At 42.4% G+C, this 26,091-nt stretch overlaps 1 protein-coding gene across 3 annotated transcripts in view; it reads right to left on the minus strand.

Moving 5' to 3' along the window:
* The window catches only part of LOC132891478 (zinc finger protein 883-like), a 90,372-nt gene extending 68,264 nt beyond the window's left edge, over positions 1-22,108 (minus strand). For 2 of the 3 annotated variants that reach the window (XM_060929076.1, XM_060929073.1), the window contains exons 1-3: positions 21,865-22,108; positions 9,581-9,650; positions 9,206-9,380 (exon numbers count right to left, since the gene is read on the minus strand). In XM_060929076.1, the coding sequence (XP_060785059.1) occupies positions 9,206-9,380; positions 9,581-9,643 (238 nt within the window). In that variant the 5' untranslated portion in view covers positions 9,644-9,650; positions 21,865-22,108. Of the gene's footprint in view, positions 1-9,205; positions 9,381-9,580; positions 9,651-9,730; positions 9,797-21,864 lie in introns of those variants that run through there. The other variant, XM_060929075.1, reaches the window with a different exon arrangement.
* Between the last annotated feature and the right edge of the window lie 3,983 nt (positions 22,109-26,091).

Below are 26,091 nucleotides of genomic sequence, written 5' to 3' on the forward strand. Positions count from 1 at the left end.
GAAGATCACGGGCACCCAGTATGGTTTTCCAGCCTTGACCCTTACGCACAGAGATTCTTCCAGATTCTCTGAATCTTTTGATGATATCATGCACTGTAGATGATGATATGTTCAAACTCTTTGCAATTTTACACTGTCGAACTCCTTTCTGATATTGCTCCACTATTTGTCGGCACAGAATTAGGGGGATTGGTGATCCTCTTCCCATCTTTACTTCTGAGAGCTGCTGCCACTCCAAGATGCTCTTTTTCTACCCAGTCACGTTAATGACCTATTGCCAATTGACCTAATGAGTTGCAATTTGGTCCTCCAGCTGTTCCTTTTTTGTACCTTTAACTTTTCCAGCCTCTTATTGCCCCTGTCCCAACTTTTTTTGAGACGTGTTGCTGGCATGAAATTTCAAAATGTCTCACTTTCGACATTTGATATGTTGTCTATCTTCTATTGTGAATACAATATCAGTTTGAGATTTGTAAATTATTGCATTCTGTTTTTATTTACAATTTGTACTTTGTCCCAACTTTTTTGGAATCGGGGTTGTATAAGAAATTTAGTAATTAACAATACAAGTGGGCGGCACGGTGGTGTAGTGGTTAGCGCTGTCGCCTCACAGCAAGAAGGTCCTGGGTTCGAGCCCCGTGGCTGGCGAGGGCCTTTCTGTGCGGAGCTTGCATGTTCTCCCCATGTCCGCGTGGGTTTCCTCCGGGTGCTCCGGTTTCCCCCCCACAGTCCAAAGACATGCAAGTTAGGTTAACTGGTGACTCTAAATTGATCGTAGGTGTGAATGTGAGTGTGAATGGTTGTCTGTGTCTGTGTGTCAGCCCTGTGATGACCTGGAGACTTGTCCAGGGTGTACCCCGCCTTTCGCCCGTAGTCAGCTGGGATAGGCTCCAGCTTGCCTGCGACCCTGTAGAACAGGATAAAGCGGCTAGAGATGATGAGACGAACAATACAAGTGTGAGATTCCAAGTAACTGGTGACAAAAGGACTTTTAAAATGACTCTTAAAATGACTCAAAACTAGATGTGGTAATATCATTTGGTATTCAGACTAAAATCTGCTAGACTAGAACTTAGAAAATAAAAGAAAATAAAATCTCCTACATCCTACAAAGCATATGACTATCATTCTTATTATGGATAAAAATAAATAAAAATAACCACTGACTGGCAATTTGGCACTTAATACTGTACTGCAAAGTTGCATGTAAACTGACCTCTTAATCAACTGATTGGAACGATAAGATACTGTCAACCCTAAAACACTAGTTCAACTGCATCATGCAAAAAAAAAAGTGAATATGGAGTGTATCATTATTGTCTTATTTAGTGTGCCACTCAGGGAGAGGGAGGTGCCTGTAAATTTTAATGGGGCTTGGAGCTTTGGTGGACGAGTTATGAATTTTTAAATCCCCATGCGCACAAGCAGCTAGAGCTAGGGCTCATGCTAAAGCGTTCCACAATCCGTGCTTGCTCCTGACATTGGATCGGGCCGAGCCTGGGCTGGTTTGAACAGTCTCGGGGAGAGGGATGTGCCTGTAAATTTTGGTGGAATTAGGACCATCGGCGGCCAAGTTATTAATTTTTAAAGGCTGGCTCAAGCCAGGGCTCATATTAAAAAAAGTTTTCACACAGGGGTTTCAGGGGCAAATAACGGGCTGATGCAGGGTCGTACTAGGCCACGCCTGTACTGGTTTGAAAGGGCTCAGGGAGAGAGAGGTGCCTGTAAATTTTGGCAGGGCTAGGACCATCGGTGGCTGAATTATGAATTTTTAAAAATTCATGCCCGCAGGGGGGCAGCACAGTGGTGTAGTGGTTAGCGCTGTTGCCTCACAGCAAGAAGGTCTGGGTTCGAGCCCCGTGGCCAGCAAGGGCCTTTCCGTGTGGAGTTTGCATGTTCTCTCCATGTCCACGTGGGTTTCCTCTGGGTGCTCCGGTTTCTCCCACAGTCCAAAGACATGCAGGTTAGGTTAACTGGTGACTCTAAATTGACCGTAGGTGTGAATGTGAGTGTGAATGGTTGTCTGTGTCTATGTGTCAGCCCTGTGATGACCTGGCAACTTGTCCAGGGTGTACCCCGCCTTTTGCCCATAGTCAGCTGGAATAGGCTCCAGCTTGCCTGCAACCCTGTAGAAGGATAAAGCGGCTAGAGACAATGAGATTAGATGCCCGCGGGGGCCCCCATTTCACAGGTCATGTTACGACATAACATTCACCCAGTGTAACATTTGGAAGAAAATTGTAAGTAGATTAGATCCATATCTTTACAATTTTTCATGGACCATCTGGTTTGATGCTTCTGAAATACAAACTGACATTTTAAATTTTTTTTTTTTAATTCATTCATTTATAATTGGCCAGCCAGGCTGATGCTTTTGAAATACATACAGACAAATGCAAAAAATTACCAGTCAGTCAGTCAGTCAGTCAGTCAGTCAGTCAATGTCTGCCAGTCCAGCCTTATTTCCCACATTGTACCATTTCTAGATCTAGGCATTTTTCTAGTGCCATATTTGTAGGATTTATATTTAATTAAAAATGTTTAGGCCATGCCCACTCCAGGGGAAAACCTAAATTTACTCATTCCCGTTCAATGCAGGGCATCATGCACCCACATTGAGTGGCAATTTAAGCCTCCTTTCCTTTTTTTTTTTCAGGGGGGACATGAGCAACTGGGGAGAAAACTTACAAGCCTCCACACAGCCAGTAACCAGAGCTCAGGATCTCATCCAGGACCATGGAGCGGTACCATCATGATGCCCCTAAATCCATATAGAGATTCAAATATTTGGACAGTGGACCATCACATCCATATGTGCTTGTTGAACAACCCATTCCAGATTTATTCTTCCTTTGCAGTTATAACAAGAGCCACTTTCCACTAGATTTTTTAGCATGGCTGCGTGTTCATTCAATGACCAAAGCATTAGTGAGGTCAGGCACTGATTTTGGGCGAAGAGGCTTGGGGTGCAGTTGAGTGTTCCAGTCCATCCCAAAGTTGTTCAGTGGGGTTGAGGTCAGGGCTCTGTGCAGGACACTTGAGTTTTTCCACTCCAACCTTGACAAACCATGTCTGCGCACTTTGTGCACAGGGACAATGTCATGCCTTTTTGTTCCAGTGAAGGGAAATTGTAATCAATTTTGTCCAAAAAAAAATTAACCCTGAATTAAAATTAACTTTGTTGATTACCCCTTTATTTCATGACTAAATTGTAACAAATGGAAAAAAACATTTGAAAATGACAAAGTCCCTGTTCATTAGATGCTGAGTAAAGATGAAATGAAATAGCTGGCCATGTATAGGCAGACAACACATTTTCTTCTCAAAGGAATTTTTAAGAGCAAGGATATCCTTCGCATTCCCTGGCTTACAAGGCTTCCCTGCTTAGCCACCCACATGGCTTTCACAATGCTCTTGGATTCTAATAAGTATATGGGTCAGGACACACAGACAGTCAATTTTGGCACAAATTCATCTGTAAACAATTGGTACCAACATTGATGAAATTAAAGGAGTGAAATTACCTCCTCCTTTAAAAAGGACTGGGGGCGGGGGTGGGGGGACACTATGCAAGGTAAATGAAAATATGACAAGCATGGTTTGTGCAGTCCACAGTGTGCGGCGAGTTACAGGCTGTGGAAAGCATGAAATAATTGAAATTCATAAAGTATTTCGAACACTCAAGCCATAACAGTCAAGGCTGTTGACTGTTGTCATGTGCACTGTTCAGAAGTAATGACTGGGTGCATTGTACAAACTCCGTAATCACATTTCAAAATGCAAAAAGATCCACACGGTTACAGAGGACCTTGTTTTACCAGCTGATGTTGACCTGACCACAAATTCTTGATACAAATCTGTCACAAATAATTTGAAAAAATCTTGATCTTCAAGGACACGATATGGAAGAGAATACAAGACATGTCTGAGAAAAAAACAAAACAGCAGAAGGTGACACACATTAAGGCAAGTAGCTTACGCACTAAAACTAGACAAAATCAACATATGTATCTGATCATGGCATCTTCATTTTGAGACACTTATCAAAATGAAATCAAATCCTTTGTACAATTTGTAATTCAATGTTTGGGTCAGTGTTCGTTTCATTTATAATAACTGTAATAACTGACATTCATTCCTCCCTTATTAGTGGTATTGTACATTCATCTCTCAAAACAGTTGCAATATCTCCAATTCTTTAAATAAATAAAAGAAAATACCTGGTGCTGACCCCAACAAACTGAACAATTACCGTCCTCTCTCAAACCTACCTTTCCTCTCAAAAATACTTGAAAAACCTGTTGTAGCTCAGGTTCACTCGCTCACTGACAAATTACTTGTTTGAACAATCAGTCTGGGTGTTTGTCCATTTCACAGTACAGAGACAGCTTTGATCAAAATCACCATTGACCTGCTGATGGCAGCTGATTCTGGGCCGTTAAGCATACTCATGCTCCTTGATTTGAGTTCAGCCTTTGATCCAATCTCTCATAGTATTCTCCTAGAGAGATTAGTATCTATTGGCATCATCGGCACCCCCTTACCTGGTTTAAAATCATCTCTCTGTTCGCACACAGCTTGTTCAATTAAAAAACTTCAGATCACAGTCTTGCCTAGGTTATAAGCGGTGTTCCCCGGGGTTCTGTTGCAGGCACTCTAATTATCCATCTTCTGCCTTTTGGCCATTTAAAAAAAAAATTTTTTTTAGAAAATGTAGTATTCTGTTCCATTACTATGCTGACGACACCCAGCCCTACCGGTTTATCAAGCCTAATTCCAGCCTTCCACCCTCTTACCTTTGAATGATGAATGAACCTTTGTCACTAGTCACAAGTACCAGTGAAATTGACCATCAACCTGTCCTTACGCGTGCGCACACACACACAATTGACAGAGGGGGAGTAGACAGGACAGGACAGGAAGACAGGGATGAAAAGAAAAATACAGAGTAACATGAGAGGGGAGGAGAAAAAAAAAAGCAACCCCCACACTATGGTCCTGTGAGAAGTACAGTGTGGGAACATTTAAAAAAAAAAAAAAAAAAACCCACACCTCAGCACGTAAGCACAAACACATACACTTTACAACATGAAAACTCGGGACTTGGGGGGGGGGGGGGGGGGGAGGTAGAGATAACCTAGCGCAAGCAAGCACCCGACCGTTCCTGCAGCCATGTCAACGCTGGTCGTGCACCCGCTCATCACACTGGGGATAAAAGCGGCGACCGTGGGAAGTGGGGGGGAAGGAATGCGAGAGCGTCTCACAGCAGTGACCTTCAGGGGGAGATGTCCCAGCAACAGCCTTGGCCGAGGCCAGTGCTGTCTGAGGGAGCCGAAAGCAGATAAGATTGGAATTATTTGGTCTTGGGGCGAGTAGACGCATTCTTTTACATGACCACTCTGTCCATTCTGGTCTTCAAATCAATCCATTTCCTTTGCAAAGCCGAAAGCTTCTCCAAGATGTCATCCATGTTGCGGTTCAAGTTCTGAATAGCCACAGTCTGACTGCCGACAGCTCTGCCCACTGCTTCAATCATGTCGAGCAGCTTTATAGGGCTTTGAAAAGCTGTCACCGTTTTCTGATTTCCTCGATAAATCAGGGCAATGCCTAATCCAAATCAGCAAAAGTCCTGTAATCATGGTTCCGAATAGGTAGACGTCTTCAATGTCCTCCACAGAAAGAATCGCCAGGCACACGACCCACCACTGCTCCCACACATCCATCGTGTAGCCAGCCATGAACATTCCGGCAGGACAGAAGTGTTCACCCGAACCCAGGCTTCTCGTCGAGAAAACTGTGTCAATTTCGTTAAAAGATCAGTTTATCAATTCCATGATTTTTTAGTTTGGAGAGCAGTGTGGAGAGAGTCTCTCAAAAGTATAGACAGTAGACAGACAAGACGAGACAAGAGGAGCATAAGCAGGGAAGATAAGGGAGAGGAGAGCAGAGAAATGCGACCGCCTTCCGTGACAGCATGGAGTTGACTGGAAATTAAATCTTGGCTGACCTCTAATTTTCTCAAATTTAACACATAGGGGAAAAAAAAATCCCCAGAGGTTCTCTTCATTGGCACTAAAACTACTTTGGACAAACCTAACAGTTTTTCCTCTGACTATTTACAATGTCATGGTTTCTCCTTCCATGTAGGTTAAGAGTTTGGATGCCAGCTTTGACAATACTTTATACTCTGAAGCATGCATCAATAACACCACTCAGTTTGCATCTTTTAATCTACAACCCCGATTCCAAAAAAGTTGGGACGAAGTACAAATTGTAAATAAAAACGGAATGCAATAATTTACAAATCTCAAAAACTGATATTGTATTCACAACAGAACATAGACAACATATCAAATGTCGAAAGTGAGACATTTTGAAATTTCATGCCAAATATTGGCTCATTTGAAATTTCATGACAGCAACACAGCTCAAAAAAGTTGGGACAGAGGCAATAAGAGGCTGGAAAAGTTAAAGGTACAAAAAAGGAATGGCTGGAGGACCAAATTGCAACTCATTAGGTCAATTGGCAATAGGTCATTAACATGACTGGGTATAAAAAGAGCATCTTGGAGTGGCAGCGGCTCTCAGAAGTAAAGCTGGGAAGAGGATCACTAATCCCCCTAATTCTGCGCCAACAAATAGTGGAGCAATATCAGAAAGGATTGACAGTGCAAAATTGCAAAGAGTTTGAACATATCATCATCATCATCTACAGTGCACAATATCATCAAAAGATTCAGAGAACCTGGAAGAATCTCTGTGCGCAAGGGTCAAGGCTGGAAAACCATACTGGGTGCCCGTGATCTTCGGGCCCTTAGACAGCACTATATCACATGCAGGCATGCTTCTGTATTGGAAGTCACATAATGGGCTCAGGAATATTTCCAGAGAACATTATCTGTGAACACAATTCACCGCGCCATCCGCCGTTGCCAGCTAAAACTCTATAGTTCAAAGAAGCCGTATCGAAACATGATCCAGAAGCGCAGATGTCTTCTCTGGGCCAAGGCTCATTTAAAATGGACTGTGCCAAAGTGGAAAACTGTTCTGTGGTCAGATGAATCAAAATTTGAAGTTCTTTATGGAAATCAGGGACGCCGTGTTATTCGGACTAAAGAGGAGAAGGACGACCCAAGTTATCAGCGCTCAGGTCAGAAGCCTGCATCTCTGATGGTATGGGGTTGCATTAGTGCATGTGGCATGGGCAGCTTACAAATCTGGAAAGACACCATCAATGCTGAAAGGTATATCCAGCTTCTAGAGCAACATATGCTCCAATCCAGGCGACGTTTCTTTCAGGGAAGACCTTGCATTTTCCAACATGACAATGCCAAACCAGATACTGCATCAATTATAGCATCATGGCTGCATAGAAGAAGGGTCCGGGTACTGAACTGGCCAGCCTGCAGTCCAGATCTTTCACCCATAGAAAACATTTGGCGCATCATAAAACGGAAGAAACGACAAAAAAGACCTAAGACAGTTGAGCAACTAGAATCCTACATTAGACAAGAATGGGTTAACATTCCTATCCTTAAACTTGTCTCCTCAGTCCCCAGACATTTACAGACTGTTGTAAAGAGAAAAGGGGATGTCTCACAGTGGTAAACATGGCCTTGTCCCAACTTTTTTGAGATGTGTTGTCATGAAATTTAAAAATCACCTAATTTTTCTCTTTAAATGATACATTTTCTCAGTTTAAACATTTGATAGGTCATCTATGTTCTACTCTGAATAAAATATGGAATTTTGAAACTTCCACATCATTGCATAACGTTTTTATTTACAATTTGTACTTTGTCCCAACTTTTTTGGAATCGGGGTTGTACACAACATCATTCATGTCCATCTCTTACACCTCATAGCACTGCTATTCTTATAGATGCCTTAGTTCCATCTCACATTGATGAGTGCAACTCCATTCACTCTGATCTTCCTCACAAACTCAGAATTCATCCTGTTAAATACCATATTGATTTCAAGATTCTGCTTTTCACTTTTAAGACACTTCATAACCTAGCTCCCCCATATCTCTCGAACGGACTTCTTTGCCCATCCAACACATTCTGGGTTGGAGCCCTTTCCTAGGGTTTCTTGGCTAAGTACAGCCGGCTAGCCACTCCTCTGCTGCCCTGCTTTTAGTCAAGGACAATTTAAAAGTAGCCAATTAGGTTAACTGCATGGCTTTGGACTGTGGGGGAAACCAGAGCATCTAGAGGTAACCCACGTGGACACAGGGAGAACATGCAAACTCTACACAGAAAGGCCCCTCATCAGCCATGAGGTTTGAACCCGGAACCTTCTTACTGTGAGGAGACAGTGCTGACCACTGCACCACCATGCCGCCCTTTGAACAGACTTCACATCTGCATATCTTCTTGTACTCTTAGATCCTCTTCTTCAATCTTGTTACACCTCCAGCTCCTTTGACTACCATGGGGTATAGAGCCTTCAGTCATGTTGCCCCTCACCTCTGGAACTCCTTTCTACATGACATTCATAATATTGACTCTCTTCCAAACTTCAAATCCCACCTTAAAACACACCTTGTCAGACTTGCCTATTCTGTCTGACTTCAGCGCTAATGACTTTTACAATTTTATTATTTTGTATTTTATGCCTTGTTGGACTGTTGACTGGGTGTTCTAAGATGTCCATGAGTGCCTTGAAAGGCACCTATAAATTACTACTACTACTACTACTACTAATAATAATAATAATAATAATAAATTTCATAAACAATAAACATAGATAAATTATACTTTTTCCAGATTGTGTGTATTTAAATAGTGGCCGAGTTTCATATTAACATCATCTATTAATGTGAATAATTTTGCACTTGATTAAATCATGTGCATAACACTTAAACTGATATTTTCCATTGTAAAACCTTACAAGGGAACATTGTACAACTAACAACTCAATATACATGTTGATTTATTTCCTATTATATGAGATAGTAAATGATTATTATCCAACTTTATTAGGTCTATGCAATGGATAATTAGTATTAATAACATTATTATGCAAAATTAAAATGCATTTCTTTGTTTACTTCCATATGATCAACAACTTTAGTGTTGATGTCCAACATAAAACATGGGTCCTGATGCAAAACCATTTAAGAACCACTGTATTCGACTGTGTGTCGGGCACAATAATCAGTGAGATTGTTACTAAGCTCCAGTGTAACCTGATGTCTTACAGAGGTAGTCTTTGTCAGGATCATCTTTTTTAATGGAGAGAAGTTCAGGTGGGTTGCTGAGGTCATCTCTATGGTTGTAGATGTTCAGCTCCAGTATCTCCTCCTTCATCACACAGACTTCTGAAACTGTGGATGTCCCTCCATCTGAAGTCTCCGTTTTCATGTCTTCACACACCTAAAGATCAACTAATACCACTTATTCAGAAAAGACTTTAGACTTCCCTTTTCACCCTTCATTATGCATTATGAGGTTTTGTATGATTAGCAGGATAGCTTGTAGGCTAGCAATGAAATAAGACAGTAAAATACAAAACACTGGTCAAATTTTATCTTTTGTGTTTAAAAAAAAAAAAAAAAATCACCATTAAGATTTACCTGTGAAGGATCAGGAGCTCGAGACTTCCTAGAGAAGTGCACTCTGTCTCCTGCTGAATTCATAGCAGGTCTAAACAAAGATTAAAAATAAATTAAAATTTTTGCTTAAATTAAAGGGAGTTGGACTTAACAGTGACCCTTACAACTTACCAAACAAGTGATTCAGGAACATTGACGGGGACAGGAATAAAGTTTTCTGACTTTATATGTACCTCATTTTGATGTCAGGGAAATGCACAAAGCAAAGCCTGAAGGTATACAAAAGCCTTTTCACTTGAGATTTGTTGGTGAAATAAAAAGCGACAAGGACACCAATAGATATTCTGACTGGATGTGGACAGGTTTATACAAATATCTTTACTTCATTACAACTTTGACACAAAATGGCAACTGTAAATCCTCGTTTCAGTCCCTGGATTCCAGTGGTTTCTGCAAATTGCAGAAACCCAGTCATCTAGCAATTACAATTTGGCCCTGGTCAGAGTCACTCAGATCCTTATGCTTGCCCATTTTCCTGCTTCCAACACATCAATTTCAAGAACTAACTGTTCTCTTGCTGCCTAATATATCCCACCCATTGACAAGTGCCATTGTAATGAGAATCAATTTTATTCCCTTCACCTGTCAGAGGTCATAATGTTATGGCTGATCGGTGTACACTCAGGTTTGTCCTACAATAAACCTAGGAACATTTGTGAACAACTGTGTCTTCGTCAGTGACTGTTGCTCCCAGATCGATCCGTGAGGCAGAATCTCCTAAGCAGCAGAGGTCTACATTCCAAGAGCATACTTTGTCCATTCAACCTCCTTCAATATAGACAGATCAAAACCTATCAGTAACAAAGTGTATTCACTTAAGGCCTGAGCACCGAGGTGGAGGCCATAGGTGCAAAGCCCTATTGTTTTCGGCCTATTTTTCTTTCCCCCCCACGGAAGAAATCATTTTTGAGGCACTTGCGATGCTCAAAAACTCACGAATTTTGGCACACTGATCAAATGTGCATAAAATCAAAAAGTTACACTGAGCAAGGGACTGGGTGTGGTCCCGGAGCTCTACAGCATAAGTTAATTCGTGTTGTATTAAAACTCCATCCTCGTACCCACATTACTCCCGCCCACTTTATTCAACTTAATTGGTTACCTTGACAATATGATGGATGTGTTGAATATGAAAAATGTGAAAAATGAAAATATGAAAAATGTGTTGTCCAATTAAAGCTAAATCCTGTTCATCAAATTGTAAATAATACCTCCCCTTCTTATCTTTCTTCGTTTTGTACCAGTGTCAGCCAAGTCCATAACATCCGAACTCGAGCAAGTGTCGGGTCACTGGCCTTACCCAGATTTAAGACCACACTGGGTAAGAGTACATTCAGGTACACGGGAGCTGCAGACTGGAACAGCCTACCCACAAGTGTTCAAACGCTCACCAATAAAAAAAACGTTTAAGAAACAAGTCAAAAGGTTTTTATTAGAATCATTAAAAATGGACTCTCCCATGTACTTTTAATATATGTTTGTAAATTGTTATTCAATTTCTGTGATAACAATTGTGATATTTTGTGATATATAAAACTTGTGATAGTAATATTTCTTAAATTTATTTTACTAATAATATTAATGTTATTTTTATACACTTTGTTTACTTATACATTTTTGTAATTTTTGTCCTCCATCATATTGTCATCATTTTGTAATTTTTTATGAGGACCACAATGGAAATAAGTCATTTTATTAGACTTTTTTGTGTCATCCTCGTTTTTTTTTACGTCTTTACAATAATTAAATGTGTATTTTATTGTAAATGTACATGTGGAAAACCTAAATCAAATCAAATCAGCACCCCCGAGGACAAGCTATGGTTGAGATGAAGTTGCTCAGATCAGCACAAGACTTGGTGTGATCGATACTCATGTGATACAGGACAAAGTTCACTTGGTTGTATTTGACTCCACCCAACAGGAAGTCAGCCATGTTGGATGGAATGTGGGATTTAAAAAGTTTTCCCGCGCTGTTTTGAGAGGCTTACAATGGCTAAAAACTAATTAAATTTTGCACATACATTTGTCCTATGATACAATTTGAAGTGATATGGTTAATTAGTCTAGGTGGGCTTCATTAACTCTATAGTTCAACTAGATAGAACTCAACGCCATCGACGGGGATGCCTCCGCCCGGTAGACTACACGCCTTAAGTTGTGATTTGGAGATGGACATTTGACCTCACAGTAATCTTGACCTGGTGAAATTACTTGTATTAGCCTTGGAGACATTGTGTTCACAAGGTTTTCAGACAGACATTTGACCTCACAGTGACCTTGACCTTAGACCTTTTGATCTCAAAATCTAAATCAGTTTATCTTTGTCCCCAAATGCACAAATGGTGAAAGTTTGGTGAAATTCCTTTCATCTGCCTTGGAGATACTGTGTTCACGAGGTTTTCAGACAGACATTTGACCTCACAGTGACCTTGACCTTAGACCTTTTGATCTCAAAATCTAATCAGTTCATGCTTGTCCCAAAGCGCACAAATGGTGAAAGTTTGGTGAAATTCCTTTTATTAGCCTTTGAGATATCGCGTTCACAAGGTTGCGAGACAGACGCACGCATGGACGGACAGACGGACAACCCGAAAACATAATGCCTCCTGCACCTTACGGTGGCGGAGGCATAAAAATACAGATTTGACACCTTATACATACTTGAAAATTCATGAAGTTTGGTACACGTCAGTCATGCGCACCGAAAATCATCCATAGGGGCTTGACCCCAGGTGTGTCCGGGGGACTCCCTAGCACCCACACGTCATGGAGACTCCTGTCCAGTATATAGGTTTCACCTATCCGTGTCAAATCTGGTAGGTGTGCGGAGTGCCCCGGGATGAACAAAACTGCCTATACGCAATAGGAAGCGAGATATTTCTGGTCTTGTGCGTTGACACGTGTTAAACTCCTCCTAGGCGGTTCGTTGGATCCAGGCCATATTCGGTATACGTCATGTCAAGATGTTGCTGATGTTAAATTGCGAAGGGATTTGCAATAAGTTGCAAGATTTTGAAATGGCAAACCAATAAATGTATACATTGCCACGCAAACAGGAAGTGAGTCATAAATTCACCATGCATTGCCTGATACAGCTCAAACTTCACAGGTTATAAGATATAATGGGTCCGAAGATATCCACATGTCCAAAGACACCCTCTGGTATTGCGCCAGTATTTGGACATGGACAGTAATGACTCCATTGCAAAACACGTTATATTTTGATGTATTCTTCCTAGACAGTTTATTGGATTCATACCATATTTGTTAGAGGTCATGTCGAGATGTTGCTGATTTTAAGTTGCAAAGGGATTTGCGATATCTTGTAAGATGTTGAAATGGAGAACCAATAAATTTGTGTTACGCCACGAGAACAGGAAGCATATCAAAAATTCACCATGCATTGCCTGATCTGGCAAAAAATTCACAGGTTATAGGATACGATGGTTCTGATGATATCCACATGCCCAATTTGACCCTCTGGTATAGTGCCACCATTAGGGAGAGAGACTTGGCCCCGGGTGCAACGTCCTATTGATTTCAGTCTGTTCTCATGTGCAAAGGCCCTTTATCACCACTAGTGACTATATTTTATCTCAGCTCATTATCTCTAGCCGCTTTATCCTGTTCTACAGGGTCGCAGGCAAGCTGGAGCCTATCCCAGCTGACTACGGGCGAAAGGCAGGGTACACCCTGGACAAGTCGCCAGGTCATCACAGGGCCGACACAGACAACCATTCACACTCACATTCACACCTACGGTCAATTTAGAGTCACCAGTTAACCTAACCTGCATGTCTTTGGACTGTGGGGGAAACCGGAGCACCCGGAGGAAACCCACGCAGACACGGGGAGAACATGCAAACTCCGCACAGAAAGGCCCTCGCCGGCAATGGGGCTTGAACCCGGACCTTCTTGTTGTGAGGCGACAGCACTAACCACTACACCACCGTACCGCCCCCGACTATATGTATTTAAAAAAAAAAAAAAAAAAAAAAAAAAAAAAAACACACATGCAAGTGGTTTCAGTTGATACATCAGCTACTTTTCTGGGTTCAAAATTACTATAAATACGTGTTAACAGTATGTACATCATTTTTCATGTTCAATAGAGAAGAGGAAGAAACTTTTCGTCTGCTTCTGTAAAATTTTGTTTAGGACATTTTGACCTGAACAGAACACGATTAAAGTATTCAATAGTTGCTGATTAACCTTGTCTCACCTTATCTTTCACCCAGTCATTAAAAAAAAAAAGTGTGAAATAACAGGTGGTTAATGGTCTGTAGCACCTTCTCCTCCACCCAGTCGACTTTAATGTTCAGAGCTCAGTGGGAAGCTATTGGACACAGGGAGAAGTCTGAAATCTGAACCTACACACCTAACTGCACAACAAAAGAAAAGCTAACCAAGTTCCAATGGTCTGCAAACAGCAAAAACACACTGCAGACACACAGAACCTCATAAGAGACATCATGCGTAGCATCAACAATGACGACAGATTTAATACTTTTCCTTGTCTTTGGGTTGGTACCCTTGTATACACCTTTTGCACCTTTGTAGCTTTTACTTCGAAAGGTGCATGTAGTATACCTTTAAAGCGTTACTCTAAAAAGGTGAAGGATATATATTCAATCCAATCCAATTTTATTTATAAAGCACAGTTTAAATAAACACAAAGGTTTCCAAAGTGCTGTACAATAAATAAAAACACCATAGAACATAAAATAAAAATAAATAATTCAAGACACATAAGGGTGAGGATGGAGTGCTGTTGACCTCAATTGGGGACATCATCCAGTGGTGGAAGGAATACTTCAAGGATGATCTCAGTCCCACCTTTGCGTTGTCCGAGGAGGATGCAGAGTCTGAGAGTGCTTGGGAGGACTCGCCCCTTGCAGGGGCGGAGGTTGCCGAGGTGGTTAAAAAGCTCCTCGGTGGCCGGGCTCAGGGGGTAGATGAGATTCATCCTGAGTTCCTGAAGGCACTGGATGTTGTTGGGCTGTCTTGGCTGACACACCTCTTCAATATTGTGTGGAGGTCGGGGACAGTACCTCTGGATTGGCAGACTGGGGTGGTGGTCCTCCTTTTTAAAAAAGGGGGACTGGAGAGTGTGTTCCAACTATGGGGGGGGGGAACCCACACTTCTCAGCCTCCCTGGGAAAGCCTATGCTGGGATACTGGAGAGGAGAGTCTGGTTAATAGTCAAACCTCAGATTCAGGGGGAACAATGCAGTTTTCGTCCTGGTTGTGGAACACTGGATCAGCTTTTTACCCTTGCAAGGGTACTGGAGGGTGCATGGGAGTTTGCCCAACCAGTCTACATGCATTTTGTGGACCTGGAGAAGGCTTACAACAGTGTCCCTCATGGTGCCCTGTGGGGGGTGCTTCAGGAGTATGAGGTTCAGGGCCCACTACTGCGGGCCGGAGCAGGAGTTTGGTTCTCATTGCCGGCAGTAAGTCGGATTCATTTCCGGTGCATGTGGGACTCCGCCAGGGCTGTCCTTTGTCACCGGTTCTGTTCATAACTTTTATGGACAGAATTTCTAGGCGCAGCCAAGGGACGGAGGGTGTCCAGTTTGGTGGCAGCAGGACCACATCTCTGCTTTTTGCAGATGATGTGGTCCTGTTGGCTTCATCAATCTGCGACTAACAGCATGTGCTGGGATGGTTTGCAGCCGAGTGCGAAGCAGCTGGGATGAGGATTAGCACCTCCAAGTCCATGGCCATGGCACTCAGTCGGAAACGGGTGGAGTGCCTACTTTGAGTCAGTGGGGAATTGTTACTTAAACTCCTCCACTTTAGGTGTCTCGAGTGGGGGGGGGGGGGGGGGGGGCGTCAGCAGTGATGTGAATGCTAAACCAGTCTGTTGTGGTAGAGAGAGAGCTGAACCAAAAGGCAAAACTCTCAATTTACTGGTCCATCTACATTCTCACTCTCCCCTATGGTCACGAGCTGTGGATAGTGACTAAAAGAATGAGATCACGGATACAAGTCGTAGAAATGAGTTTTCTCTGCAGGGTGGCTGGGCTCTCCCTTAGAGACAGGGTGAGAAGCTTGGTCATTCGAGAGAGACTCAGAACCGCTGCTCCTCCACATCGAAAGGAATCAGTTGAGGTGGTTCGTTAGGATGCCCCCAGACACCTCCCAAGAGAGGTTCTCCAGACATGCCCCACTGGGAGGAGACCCCAGGGCAGACCCAGGACACGCTGGAGAGATTACATCTCTTGGCTGGCCTGGGAATGCCTTGGTATTCCCCCGGAAGAGCTGGTTGAGGTGGCTGGGAAGAGGGAAGTCTAGGCTGCTCGGTTAGGCTGCTACCCCCATGGCCCAGATAAGTGGTAGAAAATAGATAGATGGATAAGATAAGGGTATCACTGTAATATACAGTGGTGCTTGAAAGTTTGTGAACCCTTTAGAATTTTTGATTTTTCTCCATAAATGACCAAAAACATCAGATTTTCACACAAGTCCTAAAAGTAGATAAAGAGAACCCAGTTAAACAAATGAGGCAAAATATTATACTTGGTCATTTATTTATTGAGGAAAATGATCCATTATTACATATCTGTGAGTGGCAAAAGTATGTGAACCTTTGCTTTCAGTAGCTGGTGTGACCCCCTTGTGCAGCAATAACTGCATGTTTCCGGTAACTATTGATCAGTCCTGCACACCAGCTTGGAGGAATTTTAGCCCATTCCTCCATACAGAACAGCTTCAGGCCTTTCAATTACATGCAAACTGCAACGGATAATATTGTAAGCACCCAAAATTAAGGTCAAGCGCCCAAAATATGTGACCCTTCACCGAATCCAGGGACACATGTCGGCCGAAACGAATCCGAGATAATTGCAAAAGAAGCATTTTTTTTCGAAATTTGTGATTTTTGTTTTTTTTCCATCATGTGCAAGTTGAGATCTTGAAGAATGCAATCAGTATATTTTCAGATAATAGATTGTTTTGTTGGAAAAGCGTACTTTTTTGTTGCAAATTGTCTCGTTTTTGTCAGGACTGTAGCCTGCTGGGGGGTGTGGGTAAATTACCATATGGGCCATTCACATGATGATTTAAGTTTTTTTTTTTTGCGAATCAGCTGTATGATACGGGCTGAGCGCATGGCTACTTAACTGCATACAGGCATGTGATTTCACTATGGAATGGAGTTACTAAACAGAGCGCAGAGGAGCTGAAACACCACGAAGTAAACAGACACACGGTATTTACATTGGAGATAACCATTTCTAGCAAAAAACCCCGCAACCTCGTTTTCCAGATTGAATGGAATACTTGAATGATCGGATGATACACGGACTGTTCTAGGATTACATTCCATCGGAGGCATTGGTGTGTGCAAGGCGCCGTTTCTCTTTCTGATGGGGCAAGTTTATTAATCTAAGGCTGTGTGGTTATTTTTGCATGTAACGGAGAGTGTTGTGGTTTGGTTAAGCCTAGGTCACAACCGGACGTACGATTTTTTGGCCGTGCGATTTTTGGCGTTTTCCAAATCGCTGCGGGGTTTTTTTGTTCATGGAGAAAGACGCGCGTTGGCCGCAAGTTTGTCTTGCAACCTGAAAAAAAACGTAAGTGCCCGTAGAGTTTGTTTGATATGACAAAGAACCTCTGCAGCCGGTCTGCGGCTCGAAAATCAGCACATCACGCGCGCGCTCATGCATTTCATGCGCGCTCTCGTGCGTTTCTTGCATGTAGACCGGCCGTAGGAGCACGTACCGTACAGCCGGTTGTGACCGAGGCTTTACATGAAACTAGCGTTGTGTTAGTTGTGTCATCATCGTGCTATCTTTCTTTCTTACGGTGTGAGTAATTTTTCAACCACAAAACGTTAAAGTATACTTTAGGACTTATTTTTGTACTTCATAATTGTGTTGGGCATACTTTGCATGGAAGGAAAATTGATGTGGTGATCTTTGTTTACATGAAAGTAGTATCGTGCTAGCTAGTAGGGGGTAGAGCTTTCTTTAATGTCATGCAAATGAGCACCATTATGTGCCTGCCCTACACCCAGAGTAGCTGAGATGGAAAACTTTGAGGGCGATTTTCTCCCTTTTCTGTTTTAAGAAGTATACACTTTCAGAAGGCCACACATTCTTCAAATATTGTCAGATCTCCACATGGAAGGCATCATTGGAAAGCTTAGAAACTGTACTTTCTGAATCTGTCAATAACTCAAAATGCCCCCAGGCAGACATGTGTCCCTGGATTCTGTGATCTGCCACATATGCTACCAAAAGTTTAAAAAAAAAAAAACCTTGATTAAATAAACTTGGCTGCATAAAAGCCAAACCTTTCCTCTTTAAAAACACCAAAATTAGCAAGAATTAGCATGCATTTCTTGCTAATTGACGCGAAATCCACACTATTCCCATGTTGTTCCGGGTTCGTCAAACTATCCGTAAGCCTCGCACAGAGCACGAATTCTCCATCAACGGCAATCGGCACCCCATGATTTCGTGGAGGAGCGAGACTTGCATACCAATGACCAGAGCGGGATTTCCACATTAGGTAAATCTTTCTCCTTCTTTTACATTGTTTTATGGCAGTTGGCGAACAGCTTTTAGATGCATTACCACCACCTTCTGGACTGGAGTGTGAACCAGAATCTTTACTACCCTATTGTGCTAAATTCTCCTAATAATTTCTGTATCATTTAAAAACCTAAAAATAGCCCTATATCCCACATTATCTGACCTCAACTGCAAGATCTCTCTGATACTCATATGACTTAAGTCAAGTGAAAGACTGAATAAAAGAGAGCTATTCAGGACACAACTGTGTGTATTTAAGATACAGCTTGCATCTTAAAATACACACAGTTGTACAAGTGTGGGTGGAATCAGGGACTTGGAGCTTGGTCCTCTTATTGATGGTAGTCTTAGACACTGGCCTTTCATTTAAACTAAGATCTTTTACCTGACTACATACCGCAAATTGCACTGCCAATTTTTGCGATGTGACTGAAAAACCTTGTGTGTCACAGGTCTGGTACAGGCATGTCTCTTTGATGGCAACAGTGCATAACTTGCCTTTTCATTCACAGGCTCCTTTCCTCTAGGCTCTCCTCAGGCCCCAACACATCTTTTAAATACTAACTAACTGTATTCTAATTAATTTGTCATGTACATCAAGAGGGATTAATGCTGTAGACATTTTGCAATAAAAGGTAAAAATAATATTCATAGATTTCTTTATTCATAACTTTGTAGCTAAAAAAAAGCAGCATCAGGTTTAAAACACAGCACTGGGAAAACAGCACTTTTCACATGCAGAAAAGCCCTGTAAGCCCTTTATCACAACAGAAAAAGCCCAAATTCAGAAATACAGGACGTAGCCCAAATTATGTAACTGAAAGGCCTGAGCTTCAACTCTGGGATGTTGGTGGATTTCCTCACATGAACCAGGGATGTGATTTGGGGCTGGTGAAATTATCTGAAAATTTTAGGTGGGGTCTGGGGGCCGCAGGCCCCCAGCTAGTCCAGGGCAGCGCCCTGGTGGGGGGACAAGGGGGGAAGCCCCCCGAAGCTCCTGGGTTTTTCTGACTTAAAAATTGTACTAAAATGGCAAGCAAAACACACAAGAAAAAACTTGTCATGATTAACAAATTCAAGCCAATTTAATGTTCAACATGCAACTCTGACACACACGGTCACTCTCTCTCTCACACACTCACTCTCTCCCCCCCCCCAAAGAACCAGCGCGAGCAGGGCCCGCTAGCCTTGGGACGTAATTCGCCCCGAGGCGAGCCGCGGCGCTCCGCTTAGGTTTCGTTTCTATCCCGACTTTGGACGCTCGTAGTTCGGGCAGGGGAGGTCCCAGTATCCCCAAACTTGACAGCCAGAGACCTCTGCCCTCTCCCCAAAGAACGAAATCGCTGAACAAATGTCTCACAGTCTTATGTCCAACATCTGTAGCAACCTCTTTCTCCAACCATTCCCAGCAGAACTTGTTTTTCACTATTCTGTCGATTTCTTTAACTCGATTTGCATCTTTACGCTCGATCACGGAGGCTGCCATCTTTCAACTCTTTGTTTGAAGTGAGCTTACGTACAGCTAACAAGCTAGTTCATTGGTTGTTACAGAGCGATGGGCCAATCACGTACCTCGTTTCATCTCAATGACGTAATTGCGTAAATGACGTAAATGAGATGAAACGAGGTACGTGATTGGCCCATCGCTCTGTAACAACCAATGAACGCGCTCGCTTCAAACAAAGAGTTGAAAGATGGCAGCCTCCATGATCGAGGCATAAAGATGCAAATCCGAGGCTGCCATCTTTCAAACAAAGTCGGAACGAATAGGATACGAATGTGGATTTGAGGGAAAAATCGGAAACATTTTTTTTTCAAGTTTTGAGGTGAAAAAAGCGGAATTCCACGAATTCACGGAAAAATCACATCCCTGAAGAACTGCTCATTTCAGGTCCTTCCACAAGATTTCAATTAGATTAAGGTCAGAACTTTGACTTGGCCATTCCAAAACATTAACTTTATTCTTCTTTAACCATTCTTTGGTAGAACGACTTGTGTGCTTAGAGTTGTTGTCTTGCTGCATGACCCACCTTCTCGAGATTCAGTTCATGGACAGATGTCCTGACATTGTCTTTTAGAATTTGCTGGTATAATTCAGAATTCGTTGTTCCATCAATGGAGCACAGGTGGCCAAGTGGTTAGACGCTTGACCGCTAAGCGAACGGTCCCTGGTTCGAGCCTCGGCTCGACGGGGATCTGGGGCTCGCTCCCTGTCCACCCAGCAGTGAATGGGGACCTGGTGGAAACACTGGGGAAGTTAAAAGGCGGCGAGGAAAGGAACTGGCCACCCTACCTCACTATGCCGATGGCCCAGGACGAGTGTGCTCTCTAACAGGCACTCCCCCAATGTACGAATCGTATATGGGACTCCCCTTTGCTTTTGTTCCATCAATGATGGCAAGCTGTCCTGGCCCTGAACACAACAAAACAGGCCCAAACCATGATACTACTACCACCACCATGTTTCACAGATGGGATAAGGTTCTTATGCTGGAATGCAGTGTTTTCCTTTCTCCAAACATAACGCTTCTCACTTAAACCAAAAACTTCCATTTTGGTCTTATCCGTCCACAAAACATTTTTTCCAATAGTCTTCCGGCTTGTCCTTGCAATCCTGCCATGCACACGATTGTTGTTCAGTGTTCTCCTGATGGTGGACTCATGAACATTAACATTAGCCAATGTGAGAGAGGCCTTCAGTTGCTTAGAAGTTACCCTGGGGTCCTTTGTGACCTCGCCGACTATTACACGCCTTGCTCTTGGATTGATCTTTGTTGGTCAACCACTGCTGGGGAGGGTAACAATGGTCTTGAATTTCCTCCATTTGTATACAATCTGTCTGACTGTGGACTAGTGGAGTCCAAACTCTTTAGGGATGCTTTTATAACTTTTTCCAGCCTGATGAGCATCAACAACGCTTTTTCTGAGGTACTCAGAAATCTTTGTTCATGCCATGATACACTTCCACAAACGTGTTGGGAAGATCAGACTTTGATAGATCTCTGTTCTTTAAATAAAACAGGGTACCCACTCGCACCTGATTGTCATCCCATTGATTGAAAACACCTGACTAATTTCACCTTCAAATTAACTGCTAATCCTAGAGGTTCACATACTTTTGCCACTCACAGATATGTCATATTGGATCATTTTCCTCAATAAATAAATGACCAAGTAGAATATTTTTGTCTCATTCTCTTTATCTACTTTTAGGACTTGTGTGAAAATCTGATGATGTTTTAGGTCATATTTATGCAGAAACATAAGAATTTTAAAGGGTTCACAAACTTTCAAGCACCACTGTACATAGGAAAGGTACAGTTTAAGAGTGTAATTATTATTATTATTATTATTATTATTATTAAAGTATTATTACCACCACCATGATCAAAGCACAAACACTTCATGCTGTTTATGTTGGCTCAGTTCAAAATGTTTTGACCACAGAACAAGAGGTTATTATTTATTCTTACTTAAGCGTCTCAAAACATACCTGCTAGTAATAACACTCATGCATTATTAAAGAAAGACAATTAATGGATTTTTTTTCTCAGCATGTAGTAAACCAAACAAAAGTAACCACGGTCAGACACAATGTAACCAAAGCGCCCACGCACGCACAGACCGAGAGAGAGAGAGACTATTTTTATACTGTGTCAAGACAAATAAATAAAACGTATCCTAAAGGTCTGAACAAACGTACCTTGCAACAACAAAATTGTACGTGATCAACTGCTCCTTTCCTTTCTTTCGCTCTTTCAGCCGAAAATCAAGCTTCTTCTCATGCCACCGAACTGAGAGAAGTCAGATTTCTGCTTAGAAACAGGAAAGGAAATAAGTGTGTAGCTCCGGTTACACTCTGCCTTCCCTTCACATCCCTAAACTTTATCGACTGAGAAGATGGTTCAGCGTTCAAGCCGCTCATGCAGATGCGTGTGTGGTCCTCCGTCACCACCTACCTGTCCTCTGACCCGGATGTTCATAGATGACGTATACGCATGCCGGACAATTTAAATATATTATAAAAAAAATTTCCACACAAATTTTATATGCAATTTTTTCCTTTTCTGCAACGGCAGAAATGTTTAACGAGCTCCTATATTACTACACCCCTTCAACAACGAGCTTCACTCGGTAACCGCGATTTCGCGAGACTCACAACGACTTCTCGAAGATGACGTCACCATCAAACAGAAGAAGATGTGTCGATTCATGGAGCAGTCGCGTGAATCAGAGTCGAGCCTTTTGGTTGAATAAACTGGTTTAACCGTTATAATTTCTTTTTAAATAAAAAACACTTCATAATAGGTATTGTACTTTTGTTGTTAATCATGTTTGGAATTCCGACATTGATCGTGTCATCGCCATAATTCTAAGCAGTCAGCTCGTGAACTTTTTAAAAATCCCAGCTTAAACTGTAGTTACCACACACACACACACACACACACATACACTATATTGCCAAAAGTATTTGCTCACCTGCCTTGACTCACATATGAGCTTAAGTGACATCCCATTCCTAATCCATAGGGTTCAATATGATGTCGGTCCACCCTTTGCAGCTAGAACAGCTTCAACTCTTCTGGGAAGGCTGTCCACAAGGTTTAGGAGTGTGTTTATGTGAATTTTTGACCATTCTTCCAGAAGCGCATTTGTGAGGTCACACACTGATGTTGGATGAGAAGGCCTGGCTCTCAGTCTCCACTCTAATTCATCCCAAAGGTGTTCTATCGGGTTGAGGTCAGGACTCTGTGCAGGCCAGTCAAGTTCATCCACACCAGACTCTGTCATCCATGTCTTTATGGACCTTGCTTTGTGCACTGGTGCACAGTCATGTTGGAAGAGGAAGGGGCCAGCTCCAAACTGTAAAAACAGTCTGCATGCCTAGGTGCTTGATTTTATACACCTGTGGCCATGGAAGTGATTGGAACACCTGATTCTGATAATTTGGATGGGTGAGCAAATACTTCTGGCAATATTATATATATATATGTGTGTGTGGCGGCACGATGGTGTAGTGGTTAGCGCTGTCGCCTCACAGCAAGAAGGTCCTGGGTTTGAGCCCCGGGGCCGGCGAGGGCCTTTCTGTGTGGAGTTTGCATGTTCTCCCCGTGTCCGCGTGGGTTTCCTCCAGGTGTTCCGGTTTCCCCCACAGTCCAAAGACATGCAGGTTAGGTTGACTGGTGACTCTAAATTGACCGTAGGTGTGAGTGTGAATGGTTGTCTGTGTCTATGTGTCAGCCCTGTGATGACCTGGCGACTTGTCCAGGGTGTACCCCGCCTTTCGCCCGTAGTCAGCTGGGATAGGCTCCAGCTTGCCTGCGACCCTGTAGAAGGATAAAGCGGCTAGAGATAATAAGATGAGATGAGGTGTGTGTGTGTGTGTGTGTACTGCAGTTGCCAAGATATGCCTGCTGATTTTTTTTATTATTATTTATTTAATTCATAAGGTTTAAAAAAAATAAACAAAATAAATCGTTATGTGGGATTGAACTGAATGGTATAAATTTATATTTAACAGTAGGTCCTAGATTAGTTTTTTTTGTTCATGACACGAATGCAGTAAAAAGCAAGCTGGGCAAGTCCTGTTGGATTTTAACAGGGCGCGGGAACTTTGTGCATCGACATGATAACAGTGTGGGAAATAAGGCCGGGCCGGTGAACGTTGACCAGTAATTTTCGCACTTGTTTGTCTGTATTTCAAAAGCATCAACCCGGATGGTCCATGAAAAATTGTAAAGATATGGGCCTAATCTACTTCTAATTTTCTTCCAAATGTTACACTGGGCGGACACATTATGTCATAACATGGCCTGTGATTGGCAGATCGCGGATGCTCCCGATGAATGACAAGTCGCCTCTCATCAGTGAGTCGGAGTGCATTCTGGCATGACACCACACAACGCTGTTATCAGCTGGGTAGGTATACCACTAACGTTAAAAGAAAATACATTACTACAGGTTTTGGACCCTGACAAAGTCCCCCCCCCCCCCCCCCCCCCATCATATTTTAACTCTCTGGAGTCAAGAGCTTCTCCGGCGAAGCTCGGCAGGTTTATAATGAATAGGTCATGGATTTAGATAAATATCTTCGTGAGTTTTTATCATACAGGCATGATAAACATATTGACAGAAACTTTATATTTTACACTTTCCTATGTGCCCACTGCCAAGTAACATATTTTTAAAATTACCTAAATTAGACGAAACATAAAACTTGTCACCAGTCACACCAGAGTCGGAGCACTGAGCATCCACTTCCACGTTCATAAAAGACTATTCCCATGGTAATCACTATTCGCATGATAATCACTTTCACTCTTCTGGTTTCGATTGGTTTCTCTTTCGTGGTGTTTTCTTCTCATTTCTAAGTTCTAGTCCAGCAGATTTTAGTCTGAATGCCAGTTGATATTACTATGTCTACTTTTGAGTCATTTTAAAAGTAATTTGTTTACAAAGTTAGTTGGAATCTTGTACTCAAAATTTTAACTCTATTATTTAAGAAGACTTGTATTGTTAATTACTACATTTCTTATAGACTTATTATAAACATAGTATAAAAAAGTCATTGTTGACATAATGTTTCACGAGTGTTATTATAGTACCTATATATGAGTACCAGTAAGTTGTAACCAATTGGAACATTCTTGCCCCCCATACTTTTTTCTAGACATGGAACTGACCTGTGTGCGCTACTGTTTTCTTGGGTATAACTTTAAGCATGTTTTTCTTGAATCTTCTGACATTTTCTTGTAAATTATATTCAATTTGTAGTGTAATTAGCAACTAATGTCTAGTGTAATTTGGCCTTTGAAGATCACAAAATGTGCCTGGAAATAGCTGAGACACCATCTCCAAGCATCTAAAGCCCTTCAGCTTCCGGGGCCCCAAGGCGGGCCCCAGACCCCCAGCTGCATTGTTCTGGGCCTTTGGCCCATCATTCGGACAGGCTGAAATTTGGATGGACAGAGAGCATTTCAGACTTATCTGTTCTGTGACAGTCTGCTTAAAATTCCTTATTTCTCACACTGTAATAACATACTGTATTCCCGGACTGCACTATATACTACATGCAAAGGGTGTGCACTATCCTTTTATGTTTATGGTATTGTTAACACGCATGTACCAAGCCAAAATGATAAGATGCTGCAGCAGGCTTACATACACACGTGTTGGCTGTCTGGCTACTGCTTGTATTCATTTTCCACTTTTTCAAGATGGCGGCGCGCGTGGTTGCAGCGGCTTATGGCTCTCCTTTTCAGTGCTCTTTTTTTTGTTTGTTTTTGTATTTCTTTCTTGCTTGTTTGTGCACCATGGGTTCTGCGAACATCCAGTACACCCGCCAGACACTTTTAGCCATTGGTGACCAACACCAGATATCTGTTTCAAGCGACTTTCACTTCATGCATAACATCCCAGATGACATAGCGAGACCGCCGGGCTCTCCGTGGATTGTTGTCGGGTCTAGGAGGCAGTGCAGACAGAGGAGGGAGAGGAAGCAGAAGCAGGGCCGCAGGGCCGGTGCTATGCTAAGGCTAAGAAAACAACCACACAAGCCACCTCTACCGAGCCTGTATCTCTCCAATGCTAGATCCCTGGTACATAAAACAGATGATCTGGAATTACAACTCGCTGGAAATCGCTATGTTCGGGACTGCTGTGTTTTAATTATCACAGAAACCTGGCTTCATCCGGAAATACCTGATGCTAGCTTGCAGCTAGCAGGCCGCACTCTGCTCCACTGGGATAGAAATGAGAACTCCGGTAAGAGTAGAGGAGGGGGGCTCTGTATTTACGTGCATGAAAATTGGTGTAACAACGGAACAATTATAGATAAACACTGTTCCCCAGACCTCAAGTACAGTGGTGCTTGAAAGTTTGTGAACCCTTTAGAATTGTCTATATTTCTGCATAAATATGACCTAAAACA

The sequence above is a fragment of the Neoarius graeffei genome, chromosome 9 (genome assembly GCF_027579695.1).
Source record: "Neoarius graeffei isolate fNeoGra1 chromosome 9, fNeoGra1.pri, whole genome shotgun sequence".
Lineage (NCBI taxonomy): Eukaryota > Metazoa > Chordata > Actinopteri > Siluriformes > Ariidae > Neoarius > Neoarius graeffei.